The 20,170-nt window shown below is 45.2% G+C and overlaps 2 protein-coding genes across 4 annotated transcripts; both read left to right on the top strand.

Annotated features, from left to right (window-relative positions):
* Positions 1-205: 205 nt before the first annotated feature.
* Positions 206-4,750, top strand: LOC147318640 (uncharacterized). The gene is made up of 5 exons (XM_086310156.1): positions 206-811; positions 1,733-2,875; positions 3,311-3,545; positions 3,609-4,274; positions 4,692-4,750. The coding sequence occupies exons 1-5, from the start codon at positions 206-208 to the stop codon at positions 4,748-4,750; spliced, it is 2,709 nt and encodes a 902-aa protein (XP_086166282.1).
* A 5,765-nt stretch (positions 4,751-10,515) lies between these two features.
* On the top strand, positions 10,516-20,073 carry LOC147318639 (sialic acid-binding Ig-like lectin 10). 3 transcript variants are annotated; one of them, XM_086309887.1, is made up of 19 exons: positions 10,516-10,648; positions 10,759-10,824; positions 11,524-11,622; positions 11,765-11,876; positions 11,983-12,128; positions 12,198-12,318; positions 12,722-12,858; positions 13,827-13,949; positions 14,203-14,349; positions 14,853-14,958; positions 15,420-15,583; positions 15,721-15,870; positions 16,021-16,152; positions 17,675-17,756; positions 17,973-18,021; positions 18,159-18,245; positions 18,351-18,484; positions 19,283-19,405; positions 19,546-20,073. In XM_086309887.1, the coding sequence occupies exons 2-18, from the start codon at positions 10,776-10,778 to the stop codon at positions 19,383-19,385; spliced, it is 1,941 nt and encodes a 646-aa protein (XP_086166013.1). In that variant the 5' UTR covers positions 10,516-10,648; positions 10,759-10,775; the 3' UTR covers positions 19,386-19,405; positions 19,546-20,073. The 3 variants fall into 3 exon arrangements, with proteins under 3 accessions (XP_086166013.1, XP_086166014.1, XP_086166015.1); XM_086309889.1 differs by having other exon boundaries at positions 10,608-10,648; positions 10,714-10,824; XM_086309888.1 differs by having other exon boundaries at positions 10,588-10,824.
* Positions 20,074-20,170: the final 97 nt, after the last annotated feature.

Below are 20,170 nucleotides of genomic sequence, written 5' to 3'. Positions count from 1 at the left end.
CGTCGTCCCTCTAGGTTGTGTGCATTTTCCGTGTCTTCCCAGCGCCTCAGCTTTTAGTTGCTCCCAGTATAGTTTTATATGACTTCTTATGTTCCTGTTAATAAAGACCGGCCTTTGAGTTCATCCCCGTGTGTCTAGAGCCGTGCATTTGGGTCCTCTCTTGCCTTCACACAGCCGCCGCATGACAGAACGACGCAACCACGAAATGGACCCAGCAGGCTCCACCCGTGAGGGAGATATTCTCCGTGTACAGAGTCTGGTGCAACGAATAACCCACGCCTCGGACTCACGGACAATTTCCGTCGGACTTAACGCCATAAAGGCAATAATCAAGGGAAACCCTTTCCTTCAGCAGCTCACCTGCTATGAAGGCTTTATTGACGAATTGAGCCGAGCTAAGGAGGCATTACAAGCCCGTGAGCTGGCAGACAATGTCCGTTCCCGGGATTCCACGCCACAGCGACTGCAGACGGAGATCTCCGCCAATCAGCCGCCGCAGCAGCAGCAAACTAAGCTCGCCGCGACGGTACCGCAGCAGCAGACGGGGCTCTCGGTGTCGCAACAGCAGCTGCTAAAACGAGAGGGTTTTTTGGCGCCGCTGCCGCAGAGCCCTTCTCCATCCCCTCTCAGCTCTGACCGTCGCTCTCCCGCTGCTCTCCTAGCAGCGATGTGGTCGGATGATGAAGAGGAGACCGTCACCCCCGCATCATCACCGGTTTTCCCCGTCACCTCCGTTCCCTCATTAAGGAGGAGACGCCGTCGCCGGTCCTCTCCTCAGTCGGATTCCGGGACTACTGGGCAGCCGGCTGGGGTGAGTGACAAAGACACTTTCTCTGTTCACTCTGAGGCTAGTTCTCACTACTCTGAATGCAGGAATGCAAACTCTGTGACTCTTGCCGTAGACGCTAAAGGCTCACGGTCTGTAAACGTTGAATCTGAACCCGAACTTCTTATGAACCATTGTACTGCCCGGAGGGTCAACTCAGAGACAGTTTCTCCTACGTTTGGACTCATATTCGAGAAAGATCATCCTTCGCTAGTGTTTCCTAGGTCTAAAAACTCGAAGTCAGCATTTCCTGAGTTAGAGACACCTGTCTCTGTGCCCTTTACCTGTGTGTCTGCTGAGGATGATTGTTTTGCAGTTAAGCTCACCCCTGGGGCTTTACTACCTGCCCCCTTAGATGGTAAAACAGTAAAATCCAAGACTGTAAATGTTCCTGTGATAGCTCGACCCCAGCTCGTTGCTTCTGAGCCATCACCCCCGGGGATTGTCCATTCTGACGTATGTACTGATTCAAATGTTCTTGAGTCAGGGGGCTCTACACCCACCACTGTTTACCCTAGGTTTACTGCTTCTGGCGATCCGGTGGTAAAAGACTTTGTTTCATCTGCCTCTCCGGTGCACAGACCTATGTTTACATCGGCTATTAACCCCTCCTCTGTCAGTATAAGTACGGTTAGCTCCGAAGAAAGAAGCTCTAAGACTGTTGGTGCATCAGCTGATCACATTTCTCTAGAGTCTGTACACACTGAAGGTGATGCATTAGTGCCTGTAAGCTACAGCTTTAGTACACTTAACGCTACGAAGTCAGAGCGCTGTTCCTCATCCGCTCACTCAGGGCAGGGAATCGATCTCTTGCAGACTGTTCTTTCTAGGCCCGCCTCCCAGGCCCCTTGTGTTCTAGGGATAACTGCGGCCCAGCACTCACCTGCACCTGTCTCAATTCCCCAGGTGAGGGGGGCTGGCGCCCAGCTGGTCCCTGTTCCGGTTTCCGGGTCAACTGAGGCTCTGCTGGTCCCTGCACCCGTATCGGCTCCTCGGGTGGGGACAGCAGCCGCCCAGTCCCTGCCGAAATCTGTGCCAACCGCTGAGGTGGGGCCCGCCAGGACCCAGCCAGTCTCTGCACCTGTACCTACTCCTCAGGTGGGAGCGACTGGTGTCCAGCAGGTGCCTGCACCTTTCAACTGCGTTGTAGGCCCAGGGGAACTGACACTGCCACCTGTCCTACATCCGCCCCCACACCCATCATTGCACTCAGCTGCACAGGATGCCCCTCAGTCAGTCATTCGACCCATAACCCTGCCATTAATACACTCTGTAGCTGAGCCGTTAGCCGCCCGACCCGCAGCCACTTCAGCCACTCCTCCACCCGTCACACCTCCACTACAACCATCACTGCAGTCTCTAGCGCAGTCTCCTGCAGCTCTGCTTTCCCCAGTGCAGTCTCCAGTGTCCCCAGTGCAGCCTCCTTTAGCACAGTCATCCACTCAATCACCAGCTCCACTTTCCCCTCAACTATCACTACCACCTCTAGCTCAGTCTCCTGTGCACTCACCTCTGGTTCATTCTCCTGTGAAGTCATCAACTCCACTGCCTACTCCACTCTCACCACCTCCGTTACAACAGACATCAGTTCAGTCCCCTGTGCCAGTGCAGACGCCCTCAGTTCAGTCTCCCGTGCAGTTATCTACTTCACCACCATCAGTAGCTCAGCTCCCACTCTCATCCGCATCTCCAGTAGCTCAGCTCGCACCTGAACCATTGGCCCAGTCCCCGATAGCAATACGGTCTTCTGTTCGGCTTAACATTCAGCCAGGGGTCCCAAACCTCTCTGGCTCTACATCAGCTCCTGCTGGAAGCTCGGATGAGCTCATCCAGGACTCCGCGGCTCCCACGCCGCCATCTACCTCGTCCGCTGGGGGTTCCAGTGAGCCCGGCCAGCACCTCCTCGTCTCCGCTGAAGGGTCCGAGGGGCCCGTTCAGCCTCCTGTCTCCGCTGGAGGGTCCGAGGGGCCCGTTCAGCCTCCTGTCTCCGCTGGAGGGTCCGAGGGGCCCGTTCAGCCACCTGTCTCCGCTGGAGGGCCCGAGGAGCCCGTTCAGCCACCTGTCTCCGCTGGAGGGCCCGAGGAGCCCGTTCAGCCACCTGTCTCCGCTGGAGGGTCCGAGGGGCCCGTTCAGCCACCTGTCTCCGCTGGAGGGCCTGAGGAGCCCGTTCAGCCACCTGTCTCCGCTGGAGGGCCCGAGGAGCCCGTTCAGCCTTCTGCCACGTCAGCTGGAGGGCCCGAGGAGCCCGTTCAGCCACCTGTCTCCGCTGGAGGGTCCGAGGGGCCCGTTCAGCCACCTGTCTCCGCTGGAGGGCCCGAGGAGCCCGTTCAGCCACCTGTCTCCGCTGGAGGGCCCGAGGAGCCCGTTCAGCCTTCTGCCACGTCAGCTGGAGGGCCCGAGGAGCCCGTTCAGCCACCTGTCTCCGCTGGAGGGCCCGAGGAGCCCGTTCAGCCTTCTGCCACGTCAGCTGGAGGGCCCGAGGAGCCCGTTCAGCCTTCTGCCACGTCAGCTGGAGGGCCCGAGGAGCCTGTCCAGCCGCCACCTGCGACCGCCTCGTCAACGCCTGGTCCAGCTGCATCTGCCTGTGCTTCTGCTACGCCTGGTCCAGCTGCATCCGCCTGTGCTTCTGTTACGCCTGGGCCGGCCTCTGCTTGTGCTTCTGCTACGCCTGGGCCAGCCTCTGCCTGTGCTTCTGCTACGCCTGGGCCAGCCTCTGCCTGTGCTTCTGCTACGCCTGGTCCGATCTCAGCCTGTGCTTCTGCTACGCCTGGTCCGATCTCAGCCTCTGCAGCTCCGCCTGGTCCAGCCTCAGCCTCTGCAGCTCCGCCTGGTCCGGCCTCAGCCTCTGCAGCTCCGCCTGGTCCGGCCTCCGAGTCTTCGTCCTCGTCTGGTCCGGCCTCCGAGTCTTCGTCCTCGTCTGGTCCGGCCTCCGAGTCTTCGTCCTCGTCTGGTCCAGCCTCAGCCTGTGCTTCGCCTGGTCCGGCCCCCGCATCGCCACCGTCTGGTCCTGCCTCGTCTGGTCCTGCCTCGTCTGGTCCTGTGCCCACCAGGCCATGGCCAGCACGCCTGAGACTGGAGGGCCGCCGCTGCCTTCCGCGCGGTCGGCCCCCTGGACTGCTCCGTCGTCTCCTTCGCCGCCGCCGCCGCTGCCTTCCGCGCAGTCGGCCCCCTGAACTGCTCCGTCGTCTCCTTCGCCGCCGCCGCTGCCTTCCGCGCGGTCGGCCTCCTGAACTGCTCCGTTGTCTCCTTCGCCGCCGCCGTTGCCTTGCGCACAGCCGGCCTCCTGAACTGTTTCCACGTCGCCGCCGTTGCCTTGCGCACGGCCGGCCTCCTGAACTGTTTCCGCATCGCCGCCGTTGCCTTCCGCATGGTCGGCCCCCTGAACTGGTTCCATGTCTCCGCCGTTGCCTTCCGCATGGTCGGCCCCCTGAACTTTCTTTGACCTTTGGTCTTGTGCTCCTGTGTTTTCTGTTGTTCGTTTTTGTTTTTTGTTCCGGGCCCTCCGTCCTAGGCCCCCGCCGCCCGCCCTGGGTCGTTTTCTGTTTGGGTTTTGTTTTCCTGTGTTTGGGCTGTCTGGAGCCAGCTCTTGAGGGGGGGGTACTGTCATGGTCCTGGGTCATTTTGACCCAGTGTTCTTAGTTTTTCTGTAGTTTTGTATTTTGTTTCTTATGTCCATTGGATTGTTTGGTTTGGTATTTGGATTCCCTCTGTGTCCATGTTTTTATTGTGGTGTTTGCTCTGGTACCGTGTTCCCACCCTATGTGTTCTGTGTTCTCCTCATCCCCTCGTATTCATCCTTCTTCTCTGCCTCTCTCTCTGCCTCTCTCTCTCCGTGCTCATCTCTGTGTACTGTGTTGTGTTTAAGGTCCACATCTTGGTGTCAGTATCGTCAGTTTCGTGTCCTCCCTGCTCGGCCATGAGTAATTGTCTTCAGCTGTGTTCCCCGTGTGTTCCCACTCCCCTCGTTACCTTCTGTGTATTTATGTCAGAGTGTCCCTTTGTTCTGTGTTGCGTCGTCCCTCTAGGTTGTGTGCATTTTCCGTGTCTTCCCAGCGCCTCAGCTTTTAGTTGCTCCCAGTATAGTTTTATATGACTTCTTATGTTCCTGTTAATAAAGACCGGCCTTTGAGTTCATCCCCGTGTGTCTAGAGCCGTGCATTTGGGTCCTCTCTTGCCTTCACACAGCCGCCGCATGACAAAAAGTAACAAACCCGTTTTGAAAATGTAAGGAGTAGAAAGTACAAATATTTGTGTTAATATGTAGAGAATATAAGTAAAATATGTCATAAAAAAGCTACTCAAATTAAAATACAGATACCTCAAAATTCTACTTAAGTACAGTAACAAAGTATTTGTTCTTCATTACTTCCCAACTCTGGCAACTAGTTTGCTGAAAATGGGGAAACAGCAAGCTTGCAGCTCTCTCTCACTAATAAACACAAACAAGCAGCACATTGCAACATGTACTGTTTCCAAGGCATCATCAGTCTGGAAATACTCGTGCTGAAATTTCAAGGGCACAAGTGGTTCAGGCTTATTTCAGAGGCCGCAGGCCAAACACCAAAAAGTCATGTTTAATTTGTCTGAAATCTTCACAATAGGGACAGAGCTTCCTACTTCCATGATGTGTTAGCACATTTTGTGAAGCTCCAAAAGTTGATTCTGTTCATCTGGACGTAGCGTTTTCAGTGGGAGGAACGTTTCGTCATTCATCCAAGTGACTTCTTCAGTCTCAGCTGACTGCAGGTTTCCCCAATCTTATAAACAGTACATTTGCATAATGACTGAAACCAGCCCACTGGTTCAATCAGCTGGTTTCAGTTATTATGCAAATGTACTGTTTATAAGATTTACTTACCTGGATGATTGGGAATGCATCAAGACGTTTTTGTGAAGCTGTTATAGACAGTACAAACAGTGTGCCTGCTTTCAAGTTTTCAGTAACAAGTTTAAGTAACTGCTCCCCTTTGTTTGGGCCCCCAAAACATTCCAAAATGCTCACCATGATACTGATCACCACCTCTATTCAGCTTCAAATTTACTTTACCATCCTCGATCAGCTTTCTGCACACAATTCCCTCAACATGAAGTTAAAACAACAATTTATTCTTATGCCACTAACCAAAAATGTGCACTTAACTCATCTAGTCTGGTCAAATGAAAACCTGATCTTAGTCAGCTTGGTTGGACAAGGCTCAAAAGCAGATGTAATTTTGTCTGCTGCCACTAGACGGGGCGAGAGCCGGGACGGGGGGGGGGAGCAAACGCCTGCCCATAATAACCACCAGACATGACTCATTCAGCGTGGAATACCACAGCAGCCACAGACAGGTCTCTGGCAGACATGGAACAGAAATCCGACCCCACAGCAGAGTTTGTGAATGGGACCGGAATGAGCAAAACCAGGGTAAATTTAATAGGCCTTCAATAAGTTTCAAAGATTTAGGAGTTTTAAGAAATCACCAAGTGTTTGGATTGGCTTTTTCCTTCTTTTTTTTGTTAAAAGTCAAGTGTGTGAACGAGTAAATTCTGTGTGTTTTATTGATAACATGAATGAGGTAGGCTAAGGAGAAAAGCTTTTCTGTTTCTCTTTTGTTCTTTTCTTTAATTCCCCATCGATTCAGTGATTCTCTTGGCTGAAATCCTGCTCATCAAGTCATCACTTAGAGCTCCTAAAAGACAGCGCAGGAACAACATATCACCTTGTCAGATATGATTGCAGCTCTGATCATCTTGCCCTGACTCCCCCTGCGGAGAGCACCACTCAATATGAAGACTAACACATGTTGGACAGTCGAATGATTATTTGCTTATGTGGAGTTCGTCCAAGGCTGGAGGGCCTGCAGAGCCAAGAGTCTAATCTGTGGGCATAAGGAAAAACATAGAAATAACATATTGGACAACTTAAAGTATGGCAGGGGAGCAAACTGTGAGCGGTCACATTACATGAACACAGCACGCAGGAAGTGTTTTGCAACAGCGGAAAATCTTCAGGTCCAGTCTGACCACCAGACAGTCACACTTCATCTGGCCTGGAGGCTGCGGTCAGCGGATGGATATCTTGCCTACCGTCAGGGCAGGATACGCTGTCATGCATTTGTCTGTTGCTCCCGCTCACACTCTTTTCCATTTCTCTGACAAATGTAACACTTCTCTACTTTTCAGCCTCGTCCCCCCTTTTCTCTTTTATATTCTGCTCAGCTTTCTGGGCCTCTCTAAGCTCCATCTTCTGTATATCCTTTATTTCTTTCTCTTATGCCTTTGTCTTTATCCCCCCTTCCTCTGCTACCTTCCCTTCAAATTTTCTCATTCCTCCCTTTCTTGTCCTCTTTCTCTCTCTGTTTGTGGTCAGTCACACTTAATCTAGCTCCATCCATCTGTTTCTCTTCATTCATTTAGTCCCCTCTGTTTTCGATTAAGATTACATCAGGCTTTGACCTATTAGTGTGCCGTGATCCTTTTGAAGTCATTCTGTGGTTACAGGTTAAGCTCAAAGCCCACCAATCTTCTTACTCAACATAATACAGACAGTATTTGGAGGGGAGAGGAAAAAAATCAGTGTAGGTTCTAAAAACTTTTCAGCCAGCGACCAAAATGACTTTTTTACGCTGGGATCCAGGATCATTAAATCATACAAGACTTCTTGTCATGTGGAGGCTCAGTAGAGTGGGGTCCAACTCATAATCCAACCAAGCAATCTGTGAACTGGAGTATATTGTTCGTTTAACCTCATATCCTGAAAACTTTCATTATGTTCTCAAGGTAACTTTCCCAACCAGAGACATTCTGTTCCTGATTAAAGCTGCTTTTTAAAGTTGAGCTTTCCCACTAAACTTAGTGCAGAACCCTTGAACAAAATTCTCTTCTTAGGAACCCAAACTGGGAGCATATGGAGTGTCATTAACCTAACACTCCACCAATATATTTGTATTAATAAATGACAACTATTCTCATTTTTCCCTGAAGCCCAACAAAAGCTAGACCTACAGATGCTGAAATCTTGCAGCGTATAAATTGGATATAATCGGACAGCATTCCCTTTGTCGCCCACCCGCCATCATTTTCATGATCAGCTGGCTAGAAAGCAAAATATCAAGCTTCATTTCCAGATGGTGATCAATATCATCTCTGAAACTTTGAACTCCCCCCCACACACTTTATTCTACTCTATGCCCATGAATGAAGATTGACTTATATGTTAAACTGTACATCATCATTACTCCTCGGTCAAAGCTGGAGTAAGTAGCCAATTGGCCGAGCCGTGACGCTAAACTGACATCTATTGGCCAAGCTGTGGCAGGCTAGGATGTTAAAGTCATTTAGACTCATCAGCCTAAGTGGACACAGTTGACTGAGAGGTCTCGTACCTCCCCACGTCTGGTTGTGGGTAGATTCAGTGCCAACAATTCTCAATTAGAGCAGTGGATGAGAGGACATCTGGGCTGCTGAGTCAATGTCTACTTGACTAATGTATATTAATGTACGCCAACAGGCCTGGTCTTGTTTCATAAATGAACCGTGCATGCGCATCAGTCAATCGGGATGGTCAGAGTTCCACCAGTCTGTGACAATGTCAGTGTCGTTTACACTGCAGTCAATTAGATCAGTAATTCTGCATTTCTGCAGGATTAACATGCTGCATTGATCTTATTTCAACAAACTGGTTAAATATGTATCCATGGAAGGTGTTGCTCATGCAGACAGCTCACACAGATTCATCACTATTCTTATTAGCGCTCCTTCTTCTTCTTTTCTCTAGAAATCTCTGATGAACTCACGGTAGATTACCTGCTCAACACAAAACATAAAGATGGCAAAACTTACCATAGAGGTAGATTGGTAGATACCAAGATAAAAACTGGAAATAGTCTCTACTCTGTTTTAATATTTTATTAATGAGCCGTTTGTTTCTGTACATTGCTTTGAAGTGCACTTGCCAGCAGGAACAGCAGGAACTGAGGTGAAGGCTGACGCACATGGACAGCTGCAGATACCGCAGACGAGCTGTTCTTATTATACTGCTTTTTAGTCTGCTTGAAGGAAGTGTGTGCAGTTGGCCCTCACAGTGAAGTGGTCGCAACAAATTGGATAGTACATAGACAATTTATGTCATTTGGAACCAACTGGAGTCAACTCTTGGACCCAATCTCAGTTTTGTTCCCAGTGAAGAAAAAAGGCATAAAAAACGGTTCAGTAAAGCTTCTGGGTTAGAAGCCTGACTCTTCTAACCCAAAAGGACATAAGCATAGTTGTTTAAACATTGCAACATGCAAAAAGCATAGTAAACACTTATTAGACTTATTTTACCCATTTTACACTGTAATTGCAGTACCATGTGACAGTCTGGCTGGCCCTTTGGAAGCAAAATTTAAAAAAAAAATTCAATTTCACAGACTGTTAATTTATAAAGTGATCTTGAGCAGTAGTTTTCCAGGCTATCTGAAGGACTTTCAAATTTTTTCTTTGAACACTGGCTGCTCAAGTTCAGTCCAGTCCTAACACCTGACCATTTTCAGAAGAATGGTTTTTTTTTTGGGTTTTTTTTTGAACCACTTAACACTGACCTGTGAATAAAGCATAAAAAGCACCTAATTCAAGAGATTAATCAGTGCCGTGTCGCCACATGACAGACAACTTAGCAAAGAACCAATTTTAAATTGGTAAATTGGTAAATTGCATTTTTAGGCATTTTGTTGCAACAGCAGATCATTTATTCCCATATCTTTGATTGAATCCATGAAAAATGTCAAATGCCTTAAAAAGTGGTGTTAGGCATCTTTTCAAAACTGATGGAATTATAAATACAGAAACATTGCTTCCCATTTCCACCCACTAGTACAGCATCTGATTGGAAAGGGCTTCATTCTTCAGTTTAACAATAATCCCAAATACACTGCCAGGGGAGTAAAAGCATACCTGGATAGAAAAAACACAGTGGGACACTATCATAGATTGGTCTCCCCAGAGTCCTAACCTCAACTTTACTGACAGACCAAAAGGAAGCCAACATCCAAAGAAGAGCTTTGGATGTCCTTCGTGAAGAGCTATCCCTGAAATAAAGGTGGTCATGGCAAATATTTGACTTTCAAGCTTATTAGTTTTACAAACTTCTTTTCTGCCTTGTATGCTGTATTTCCATGTATGATTGCATTTGTTTCACACAGTTCCCATTTGCCTTTTTAAAAATATTTGAAAAAAATGAGTGATAGCTCAAGACTTTTTCATAATGCTATAACTACAGAGAATTAAAAACAATTTAGAAAATCGAGGGAGACGTGTTACAGCAACAGCCTGCGACCAGATATGAAAAAATTAATGGTCAGTATGCCCCAATTTTGTGCGTATTTAAACCACTTTCAATCAAAGATCTTGGTAGTTCTTTATCACTTCTTTAGTTTGGCTATACTACGAACTGATTGACCACCTATTTGTACGTACCACCGGTCAATGACATTTAACCTGCAGTAAGAATAATTGCAACATTGCCAAGTGAGATGATCACAAGGATGTCACATTTTCACAGCCACACAAAATAGGAACTGTAAGTCACCAGAGGAGTGACCTTAAAAAAGCTATGGGAGTAAAAGTGAAAATGCTTCAAGATGAAGACAGAGGAGAAATCAGAGGTTACTTTTTTACTTATACTTCCTCTTCTTCTTCCTCCTCCTCCTCCTCCTCCTGCCCCTTCCGCTCCTCCTGCCAGCCGATTCAGTTCACCATGCAACTCTCACCACTATAAAAATCACCTCCATCACTATCAGGGGTAGCAAACATCCCACAACTCTGTTTGACTGGCCGAGGTGAAAGTAAACCCTCTGAGAGGTGAGTACTTCAGATCTAATTGACTCGATGACTTTTTTTAAAAATTTGACTGATGTGATCTTTAGCGCTCCGTCTGCCCGTGTTTTTCTCCGTCTCCGGTGACATTCCAGCGCTCGTGTCAGCGGAGATGTTGGCAGGTGCGTTAGTTCTGGGCACCATCCTTACAGCTTTACCAGGTAAGAGAAATCACAGAGAGATCAAAGTATGACATTTTTCTTTCCATTTTGTGCATCAAACAAGAAGCAAACTAAACCTTTGTGCATTCTTTGAGATTAATTACTAGATGTGTGGGTTGTTTGTTTTTTTTAATCAAAGATTAAACAGATTTTTATTGAAAAGTATATCACATGCAAAAGGATTTACATGACAGGAGTAAAAAAAACAACAACAGTTTTTACAGATGTATTGTGCACCAAGGCTTCTGCAGCCAGGTGTCCTTGCCTTTACGCTCAGGTTATTTATAAGTATTGATTGCCTTTTGTGCAACGTAGTCAGCCGAGGCAGGCTGTTAGGCGCACAGGAAGTCACAATGGCTGCTCATCAAGCCTCATTTACACTGCTTCACTTTTATGTGTCCCTCTGAACGGAGCAGTGAGAGCTGTGGTTTGACAGCTTTCCCTCCGAGGAGTCACTCTAACTTGTGGGTTGTTGAGATTTATTCTTTTACTTCCCAAATATGTATTCATTGACCCTGGTGGAGCCTGTATTATAAGATGACGTGATGAGATGGTGAATCATACACATGTGGTTTTTGTAGGCTTTCTTTTAACTGTGTGTGTGTGTGTGTGTGTGTGTGTGTGTGTGTGTGTGTGTGTGTGTGTGTGTGTGTGTGTTCTTCAATATTTCTGTCTTATACCTGTTTGTACCCCCTGCAGGCATCCAGAGCAGGTGGAGTGTCTCATTTTCTAGGAAGCAGATCTGTGTGTGGGCAGGAACGACCGTCACTCTGCCCTGTCGATATGACTACCCATCAGGTACAGAAGATGGGTATGGTAGATGGGTTCTGTACTATCAGATAAACACTGGATAGTAAGAAATAGTATAAAAATGTAAAGCGTTAAAGAAAGATGAAATTTGCAGTTTTTGTTTGTATGTTTGTTTTTATGATCTTCACAGGTCACACTGTAAAGCGGGTCATGTGGTTCCGTGTGTCTGCTGAGGGTCGCAGGGAGTTCACCCACCACACCGACCCAAACCAGATCAGCCTGTCATACCGCGGACGCACACGGTGGGACCACCCGCACATCACAGATGCATTAAAGTGAAAGTTTGGTTGTGAAAGTTCTTTTAACACTTCTAGAAATAATGTGTTTTAATATAAATCTATCTTCCAGTTATACTGGGGGTAGCTACTCCAGCTGTTCAGTCCAGATTCGCGGTGTAAAGCTGAGTGATGCAGGTCAGTATCACTTCAGATTTGAGACAGATCAGCCCCTGGGGAGATGGACCTCCCCGGACACCATCACTCTGGATGTAACAGGTAGGTTCACACTAATGAAAGTTGCTATGACTGCTATTATGTAATAAGGTCTTAACAGCTGTGCTTCAGACCTCCAGGTCCAGCTGCATCCAGCCAGGCCTGGCAACATGTTCGGCTTCGGAGACACTGTGTTTGTGGGCTGCCAGGCCAGAGGATGTGCTGCTCCAGGAAGGAGCCTTGCGCTCTACAGGTGCGTGAGTGTGCATGTACACAGTACACACCGTACATGTCTCTCAGCTGTTATTAGAGTAAAGTTAGAATTATGTTGTTTGTTGTTGGTGGCTGTAGCTCAGGAGGTAGAGGAGGTCATCAGCTAATGTGAAGGCTGGTTGTTTGATCTCTGGCTGCTCCAGCCTGCATGCCAAAGTATACTTGGGCAAGATACTGAGACCCTAGTTGCTCTCCAATGCATCCATCGGTGTGTGAATGCTAGACAGAAAGCACTTAAGCATAGAAAAGTGCTTGAGTGAATGGGTGTGAATGAGGCATGTTGTGTAAAATGCTTCGAGTGTTAGAAAAAAGAACCAGTCTGTTGAGCATTTATAAAAACAGTCCATGTTAAGTGTAGATTTTCTGTGCTGTTGTGCACGCAGGAATGGTCTAAACCTCGGCTCTTATGAGAAATGGATGATCATTAACCGCTTTGACCAGCAGCATGCCGGAGCATACACCTGTCGACCGATCCCACCCCAGAACGTACAGTCTCCATCACTCTCACTGGCACTGGGACGTAAGCAACCTCAGGCAACCAAACCTGAAAGCTTTTCATATCTTCTAGTTTATCTCTTCATGTCATGTTCACAGGCATGTAGGAGGATATTCCTGGAATAGCTGGAAAATGTAACTGCTGGAAAGATCAGCAATTAAATTTTCAGATTTTACTGAACTTCACACATATAGGGCATATATGCATGTTACTGGCCCTGATAAACGTTAAATTTTGTACAAACCCATTAGGATGCTGTGCACAATGTAAATCTACACATAACGATTTATTTAGAAATCAATTAAATTTTATATTTAATTCAAAATCATACAAAGACTACATAAGTATGTTACACTAATTTTTTTTAATCATGTCATAGCTAATGAGGTTACCAAGTAATGTGCAGAAAAAGGTCCTTTCAGAATAAAATATAGTGTGGCTAAACAGTTCAATAATTCCACAATGAAGTCTTCAGTATCCAGAGAAAATATCCGAACCTTCAGGGACAAGGTTGAAAACCAACACTGATTGCCCTCCAAAGAACATTTGCAAAAACTATCCTGAGGTCTGACCAACCAAATTAACTTTAATCGTCTTTCTTATTACAGTGAAACAATGCCAAACTACATTCTAAATGTACAGCATGGATTTGTAGAAAAATTGAAATAGAAACATTTTGAACTCCACAGAACAAAAATACAACAGAGTTGCCCCTAAACTGCTGTGCTTCTGCAATCCAAAATCAACCAATTCAAAAAAGCAACAACAACATCTGCTCTCCTCAGATCACAAACATAAAATATACTGCACACATGCTCTTGTTACCAAATTCGCAATGAGCATATTCAATAAAATTCGACTAGTTCAGCACTTGATATGTTGTCTGTACTGTTTTCTGTTAAATACAGGGTTTTCATTTTGTTATACTTACTCATCTTCTCAGATTTTTGGTAATGGGGTTGTCCCTCTTTGCTCTTTCTCATGCTCACCAGATGGTCCTCGCTTCACCTCCATCACAGTCTTTCCAGTAGGAGAGGTGTCAGAGGGCAGCTCCGTCACTCTGACCTGCAGCAGCGATGCAGCTCCGCCTGTCGAGAGCTTTGCTTGGTTCAAAGGTACCGGACTCACCTCTGTTCATTGTATTTAAATTATATGTGATACATCCACGTCCACCTGATTGAGATGGATGGACTAACTGGTTGATGACAGTTACACATAAGTAGACATAATAATGAATAATTTGTAGAAATAAAAAAATCTAAACTAACTGAAGTTTTAGAAACAGTGTACTATAGAAGAAAACATATTTCTTGGATTATGACCACACTTAAATTTTATGCCTGCACTAATCCTTTGTGTGTTTTCCAGACATGGAGAGTGGGAGCATCCCAGATAGTTTCAGGCCTCAGCTCCACCTGTCCAACCTCAAATACACAGACAGAGGAGAGTATTTCTGTGTAGCCCGTAACTCACTTGGAACGGATCGCTCCAAAGCGCTTCTACTCAATGTCACTTGTAAGTTTGTTGCATGTTTTTATTAATATCACAGAGACAATCTGCCCCCAATTAAACCAATCAAAATCATGTGTTTAGTAATAGATTGGTGTCATTTTCTGTAAATGGTTATTCTAGTCGGGATTTTATTCTAGTTCTTATTGTGTAAATCTGTCAAAGGGCAGTCTGGGTTAAACTGATTAAGCAACGACTCTATTTTAAGCGAGATATGAAGCGAGTACTCAAATAAATGTCATATGGATAAAGGAACAGGAAGTGATACAACCTCAGCTCAGACAGTTTTTTTTTCATACTGTTCCACACAGATTAAGTTTAATAATCAAATAAAAAAGCTCTTTTGGCTGCTCTCTTACCACAAGGGTTTGTCACAGTGTTTAGCTCTGTGTGTTTGATTTGGAAATTTATGCTGGACGTCCTTACTGACGCAACCTGACCAATTTGCATAATCATTATAAATAATAGCATCTTTTTTTTCTTTTTTGACTGTCTGTCCGCTTCTTTAGACTCTCCAAAGAACACTCATGTGCTGGTGAGTCCTCGAGGGGATATGAGAGAGGGCTCATTTGCAAACCTGAGCTGTGTCAGCCACGCAAACCCTCCTGCCAACAGGTATGAGGGTACAGCAACAACCAAGTTTAATTCTACTACGTATTTTTTCCTTGTCTTGGTGTTTTTCCTCGTCAGTATCATGATTCTCTCATGGCTTTTCACCACATTAAAATTATGTAAATTCAAACTTCAGTCTTGTTTCTCATTTAAAACTGGATATTTTGCAAGTCCTGAATTATTTTATTATTTCTTCACCGAAAACCCCCCAGCACTATCAGTCATTAAAAATATAAGTAAGTAAAGTTTATTTAGTTAGCACATTTTGTGGCCATAAAAGGCACAGAGTGCTGTTAAAGGGTCTGGGTGCCACAGACTAAAAGCCCCTGTCCCCCCTAATCTTCAGTCTTCTACCAGGGAAAACTAACAAAAAATGATTGCTTCATGTTTGCCCAGTCCCATGAATCATTTTCACCCTAATCATCATCATCATCCCCACCCCCATAATCACCTCTCTGCTACAGGTATGCTTGGTATCGTATCATTGGTGACCAGGTGATTGCTAAAGGTGCCTTTCAGAACCTGACATTGTCGTCTGTGCGTGCTCACCATGCTGGTCAGTACTACTGCAGAGCTTCAAACGGATTAGGATACCAAACGTCACCTGTTGCTACTCTCACTGTGCTGTGTAAGTAATGAATGTGTTGGCTGGCTTCGTGTCGTTTAGCAGTTTTGTCTCAGTTTCTGCTCTGCTTGTACTCCTGTGGCTTTTCTTCATAGAGTAAAGTTTGAAGCTGTCTTAATTCTTTCTTATTCTCTCTCAAGATCCCCCTAAGAACACTTCAGTTCTGGCTCGTCCCTCCAGTGTTGTGGATGCTGGCAGACCTTTGACCTTGACCTGCAGCAGTCAGGCGAACCCAGCAGTGGACAACTTCACATGGCACCGATTAGCTCTGGATGGAGGGGCTGTGCAATGTCAGCATATAAAAACTAACTAATACATTTTAAAGCATTTATACAAAGGCAACATTTCCATCTGTAGGATCCTCCACAGGAAGTATGTTATATGAATTTGTGTTGTGGCATGCATAAGAAGAATCTCCTTTCCTGTGCTCTGACATGCAGCTTGGGTCACCAAGTCTGGTCCTGTCTTTACCATCTCTGAGGTTGGCCCGAGTGCAAGCGGTCAGTACTACTGTGAGGCCAGGAATCGAATTGGAGCCCACAGCTCTCCAGTCCTCACCGTAAGAGTCAGAGGTACAAACACATTCACATTTGTTACATGTCTGTCAACAGGATGTTATCAAGCAGTTTTTTTGTTAGTTTATAAAAATATGGCTGTAATTTTTAACCACAGTGCAACTTTAAAGAAGGACATGTTGTTTGGTCTGCCCGCCACTTTGGCTGAGACTGAAATATCTGAACAAAGATGAAATTACGTAGGGACATGAATATTCTTAAAGAGGATCCAAACACTGATTAACTAGCAACACCTACAGACTATAAAAATATATATATATAAAGATGTGCATGGTTTGAAGCCTCAAGTTTAGTGTATTTGTTGTTATATGCAGCCAAAACTGATTATGACAGAGTGGAGTGCTAAGTTACCAGCTAACGCCTCCTGCTGTGGTTAGCAAAGTGCTTCTGCAAACAGACACATATCCCTGCTAATTAGAGCTAACATGAAAATAAAATGATACTAGAATACTGTTCACCAAATGTGTGTGAAACAAGCTATAGTTAAAAAGCACAGTTAATAAGAAAAAAATGAAGGATATTCATTATATAATTGCTTTAAAAATGCTACCACAGGCACAATTCCTTCTTATTCTTATTAGCTGAAGCAATACATAGCTAATAGCTAAAGCGCTATCAGAGAGCAGAAAAGCAGTTTAGCAGTTGGTTTTAGCCAAACCTTACCAGCATAGGTAGTTTTAGCTAGAAAAACTCCCCCCAAAAACATTAATAATAACATAAATATCCGCACAGTTTTCAATAAAGAGGTATGTTAGCACCATAGACCAAAGCTTTGTTGGTCTAATTCTGCCCAAGTTTAGATTGACTCACTTTTGGCACTAGCTAGCGCCAATGTCCAGTTTCAGAACTTCAGTTTTTGGTACTTTCCTCCCAGGATATTGCTCTTTGGAAGCAGCAAGAGATCATCAAAATGAAAGCTCAAAAATCATTGGAAAGTTTTTAAACTTTGTCCTCACATACACAATGTACACATTTCCTCCGGATAAACTGTAGTAATTTGGGGGATCTCTTCACTTTTTACACACTCACACTCAATCAGGCGCAGACTCAACAAGGCTTCGAGTATTTATCTGCAATTTTTTACCATAGGAGATGTTTGGATAGATTTTCCTTTGTCTGAATGGTGATGAAACCTTCCTGTCAGTATCGCAGGCTCTGGTCTTCATTGTATATGGTCTCATGATTTCTGACTGTTTTTGTATGAGTCATGGTGAGTCACTTAAAGCCCTCTCTCTACAAGGGGGGAGGAGGAGGTGATGAGGTGCTGTGGAAAACGACTCTGTGAGTCTAGACAGCCGAAGAAGTGGAGCTGGGTTTGGAAATCAGGACTGGAAACACAAGACTAAAGTCTAGACAGCAGCTAACTAATGCCGTGCTCTTTCCCTCTTTAGTCACATACACTTTCTATTTTTATTTCTGATCTTTTTTTAGCTTGCGGCACTTCTGTACTCCATCATTTCATCTCCTTTCTTCCCCCCTCTAGTCACACTGATAACCCTTGTAATCCTTCCATTGGCAGGTCGTTTAAAGGTCATTGCCTTGGCCTCAGCAGTGGGTGTTTCTGCTGGACTCATCACACTGACAGTGGCTGTTATGATCAGGTGACAGGAAGTACACTGCTATTTATCCATTACTACTCCTGGGCTATTTCTGTGATCTTACACAGACATAAAAAAAGCACAATTTCTTCCTCTGTTTTAAGGAGGAACATATGACAGTTTTGTCAGTTGCTCGTTTTTCTTCCCTTTGGCTTATTTGTATTAGTGTTGTTAGAGGGGTTGTCACTTGCTAACAATCCCTTTTCTTTACCTTCCCAGTAAAAACATGCACAGAGTAGACACAGAGTCAGTAGACGTGACAAACAAGGTACAGTGATCTTTGTTTAATTGGTTTTGATCAGTTATGGAATTGCTCTATCTCTTCATTTCTTGCTGTAGTTTTGCTGTAAGTCTAATTCTCAGTTTTCTCTGCTGTGTGTGTGTTTTCGTGCGTTTCCCCCACAGTGTCCATCAGTGACAGCTGACACTATGTTTTATGAGTCAGCTGAACATGTCTACCCAGTGAGGAAGGGCAAGATGTCCGACATACCGGTGAGAAAATATTTACGAGGCATACATGGCTATGGATGAGAAATGCAGTTTTTGCATGTGTGTGTGTGTGTGTGTGTGTGTGTGTGTGTGTGTGTGTGTGTGCAGGAGGAGCCAGAGGATTTGAGTGACAGCTCCCATCCCTCCATTGTTCCTCTGAAGGATGCTCCACCAATCACAGAAGGTCAAAGTTGCAGCCTTGCCTCCAACTACATCACTGTGCACTACTCCAGGTTGTCCAGGTACGGCACACCTGCATATCTTTTTCCCATATTACGCAAACTACAAACCTTCCCCATCCCAAAGGTCCCACCCAATATATAAAAAAATTTTAATTTAAAAAACATACACTCAAAATTAGCCTAGTACAATTGTGTTCAAGCAGTTAAAATAAATGATAAACAGCCGCCACATGTACAAGAACTTATTAGCATTCCCTCTGAGCCTGAATTAGTTTTTTCACAGTTTAAAAAAAAACATCTTTCAGCCAAAGTGATGTAGCTGGAGGGTGAGGACAGCAAAATTCTACATCAACACTGAAGTAAATGCAAAAACATCCATCAGCTTACGACTAAGGTTTAGAGTGGAATCCTCAGAGACCAAAAATGGAAACTAGTGGATGAGATTTCAGCGCAACGATCAAAACATGCGCAAGCACCTCAAAATAAAAAGTCCAGCATGACTGAGCTGGTAAAAAACATGCAAGTTAAATCACGGGCAGAGGTATTAAAAGGATGCCGGGATGTGTTTTAGATTGTCTTGATTTTTACAAATGCAATCTGTATACAGTCTTAACCTGAATAAGGGCGAGTCTTTTTCATGAGGGTGAGGAATTCTGCCAATTACTTTTCCCCAGTAATCGTCCCCAAATTTAAGACCCACTTCCTGTTTCACTGTCGATTTGTTTCTCCAACGTTTAGGTCCACAGTACTATTGTTACTTTTGCTGTTTTCTACTATTGCTTTATGTTATGTTGACCTGTTACTTTTATGATATGATGTGAGATGAACTAATGTGGTTCCTGTTTGCTGTCCGTGCAGCACAGATCAGGTGCAGGTGCACAACCGGCCACTGGGTGCTGATAAAAAACCAAAGGATTCCTCCAAAGTTGTTTACACTTTACTGCCCCAGCCTCGTCACTAACCAGGAGGAAGCAGCTTCAGGTAAGTCACTTACAGCTGCTCGTGTCAAAAACAGCAACAGCACTGTGATGTAGGTTTGTTGTTGCTTTTCTTACCTGGACACGCTCCCTGTTTAAGTGCAGGTTTTATATTTTATTCTCTTCTCCTGTTTTCTTTCTTAGCTGAATGGCACATCAGCTTTCCTCATTTGAGCAAATCACTTTGCTTCTGTCCACTCAAGGGACAGGAAACTCACCCTGGTGACACCGTACACCGTTCTGGATCAGACACTCGGATTGTGTCACATTATGGATTCACTAAGAGAGAAGCATGTGTTCTTTCCTGGAGTCCAGCTCCTAACTTTGCTGTTTCTTTCTGTGCACCTGAACAGCAATAACACTGAATGCCTTTTTGCTTGCACTCCACGTTGCAGGTTGCCATATTTCTAGTGTTGCCTGTTTGTTGATACTTAACAGTGGAATTTTTGATGACCAATTATTAGCGGTTGCTACTTTATCATTTGCAGTGATGATTTGTATGAAAATAAGAGCTTGATATCTGAGGGAGAAATCGTGTAGAATCATTTTTGACATGCATAAAGGATATACAGCACTTCACATTGATGAGTTCCCGCACTGATTGATCTTCTCCACTAAATTTAGATGTTTGTGCAGTTGATAGAGCTTGTATTATATCCAATCAATGCAAATGAGCTGTCAATAAAATAAAATAAAATCAATCAGTTGTGCATGTCTGTTTTTCTTTGCTGCTGATTTTAAAATATCATCTAATTCATTTGTAATAAAA

Source organism: Aulonocara sp. 'chitande type north' Nkhata Bay, linkage group LG11 (assembly GCF_057382095.1).
Source record: "Aulonocara sp. 'chitande type north' Nkhata Bay isolate Kocher_YH1m ecotype deep benthic linkage group LG11, A_spYH_male_GT1.1, whole genome shotgun sequence".
Taxonomy (NCBI): domain Eukaryota; kingdom Metazoa; phylum Chordata; class Actinopteri; order Cichliformes; family Cichlidae; genus Aulonocara; species Aulonocara sp. 'chitande type north' Nkhata Bay.
Note: the sequence above shows the minus strand (reverse complement) of the source record. Positions and strands in the feature narration are given on the sequence as shown.

Excerpts from the sequence above, each read along its gene's own strand:
- LOC147318640 (XM_086310156.1), top strand. The coding sequence starts at position 206 with ATGGACCCAGCAGGCTCCACCCGTGAGGGAGATATTCTCCGTGTACAG. Across the intron at positions 812-1,732 it reads CTACTGGGCAGCCGGCTGGG|GTGAGGGGGGCTGGCGCCCA; the intron begins GTGAGTGACAAA and ends TCAATTCCCCAG. Across the intron at positions 4,275-4,691 it reads TGAACTTTCTTTGACCTTTG|GTCCACATCTTGGTGTCAGT; the intron begins GTCTTGTGCTCC and ends GTTGTGTTTAAG.
- LOC147318639 (XM_086309887.1), top strand. The coding sequence starts at position 10,776 with ATGTTGGCAGGTGCGTTAGTTCTGGGCACCATCCTTACAGCTTTACCA. Across the intron at positions 13,950-14,202 it reads GAGCTTTGCTTGGTTCAAAG|ACATGGAGAGTGGGAGCATC; the intron begins GTACCGGACTCA and ends TGTGTTTTCCAG. Across the intron at positions 14,959-15,419 it reads GCAAACCCTCCTGCCAACAG|GTATGCTTGGTATCGTATCA; the intron begins GTATGAGGGTAC and ends TCTCTGCTACAG.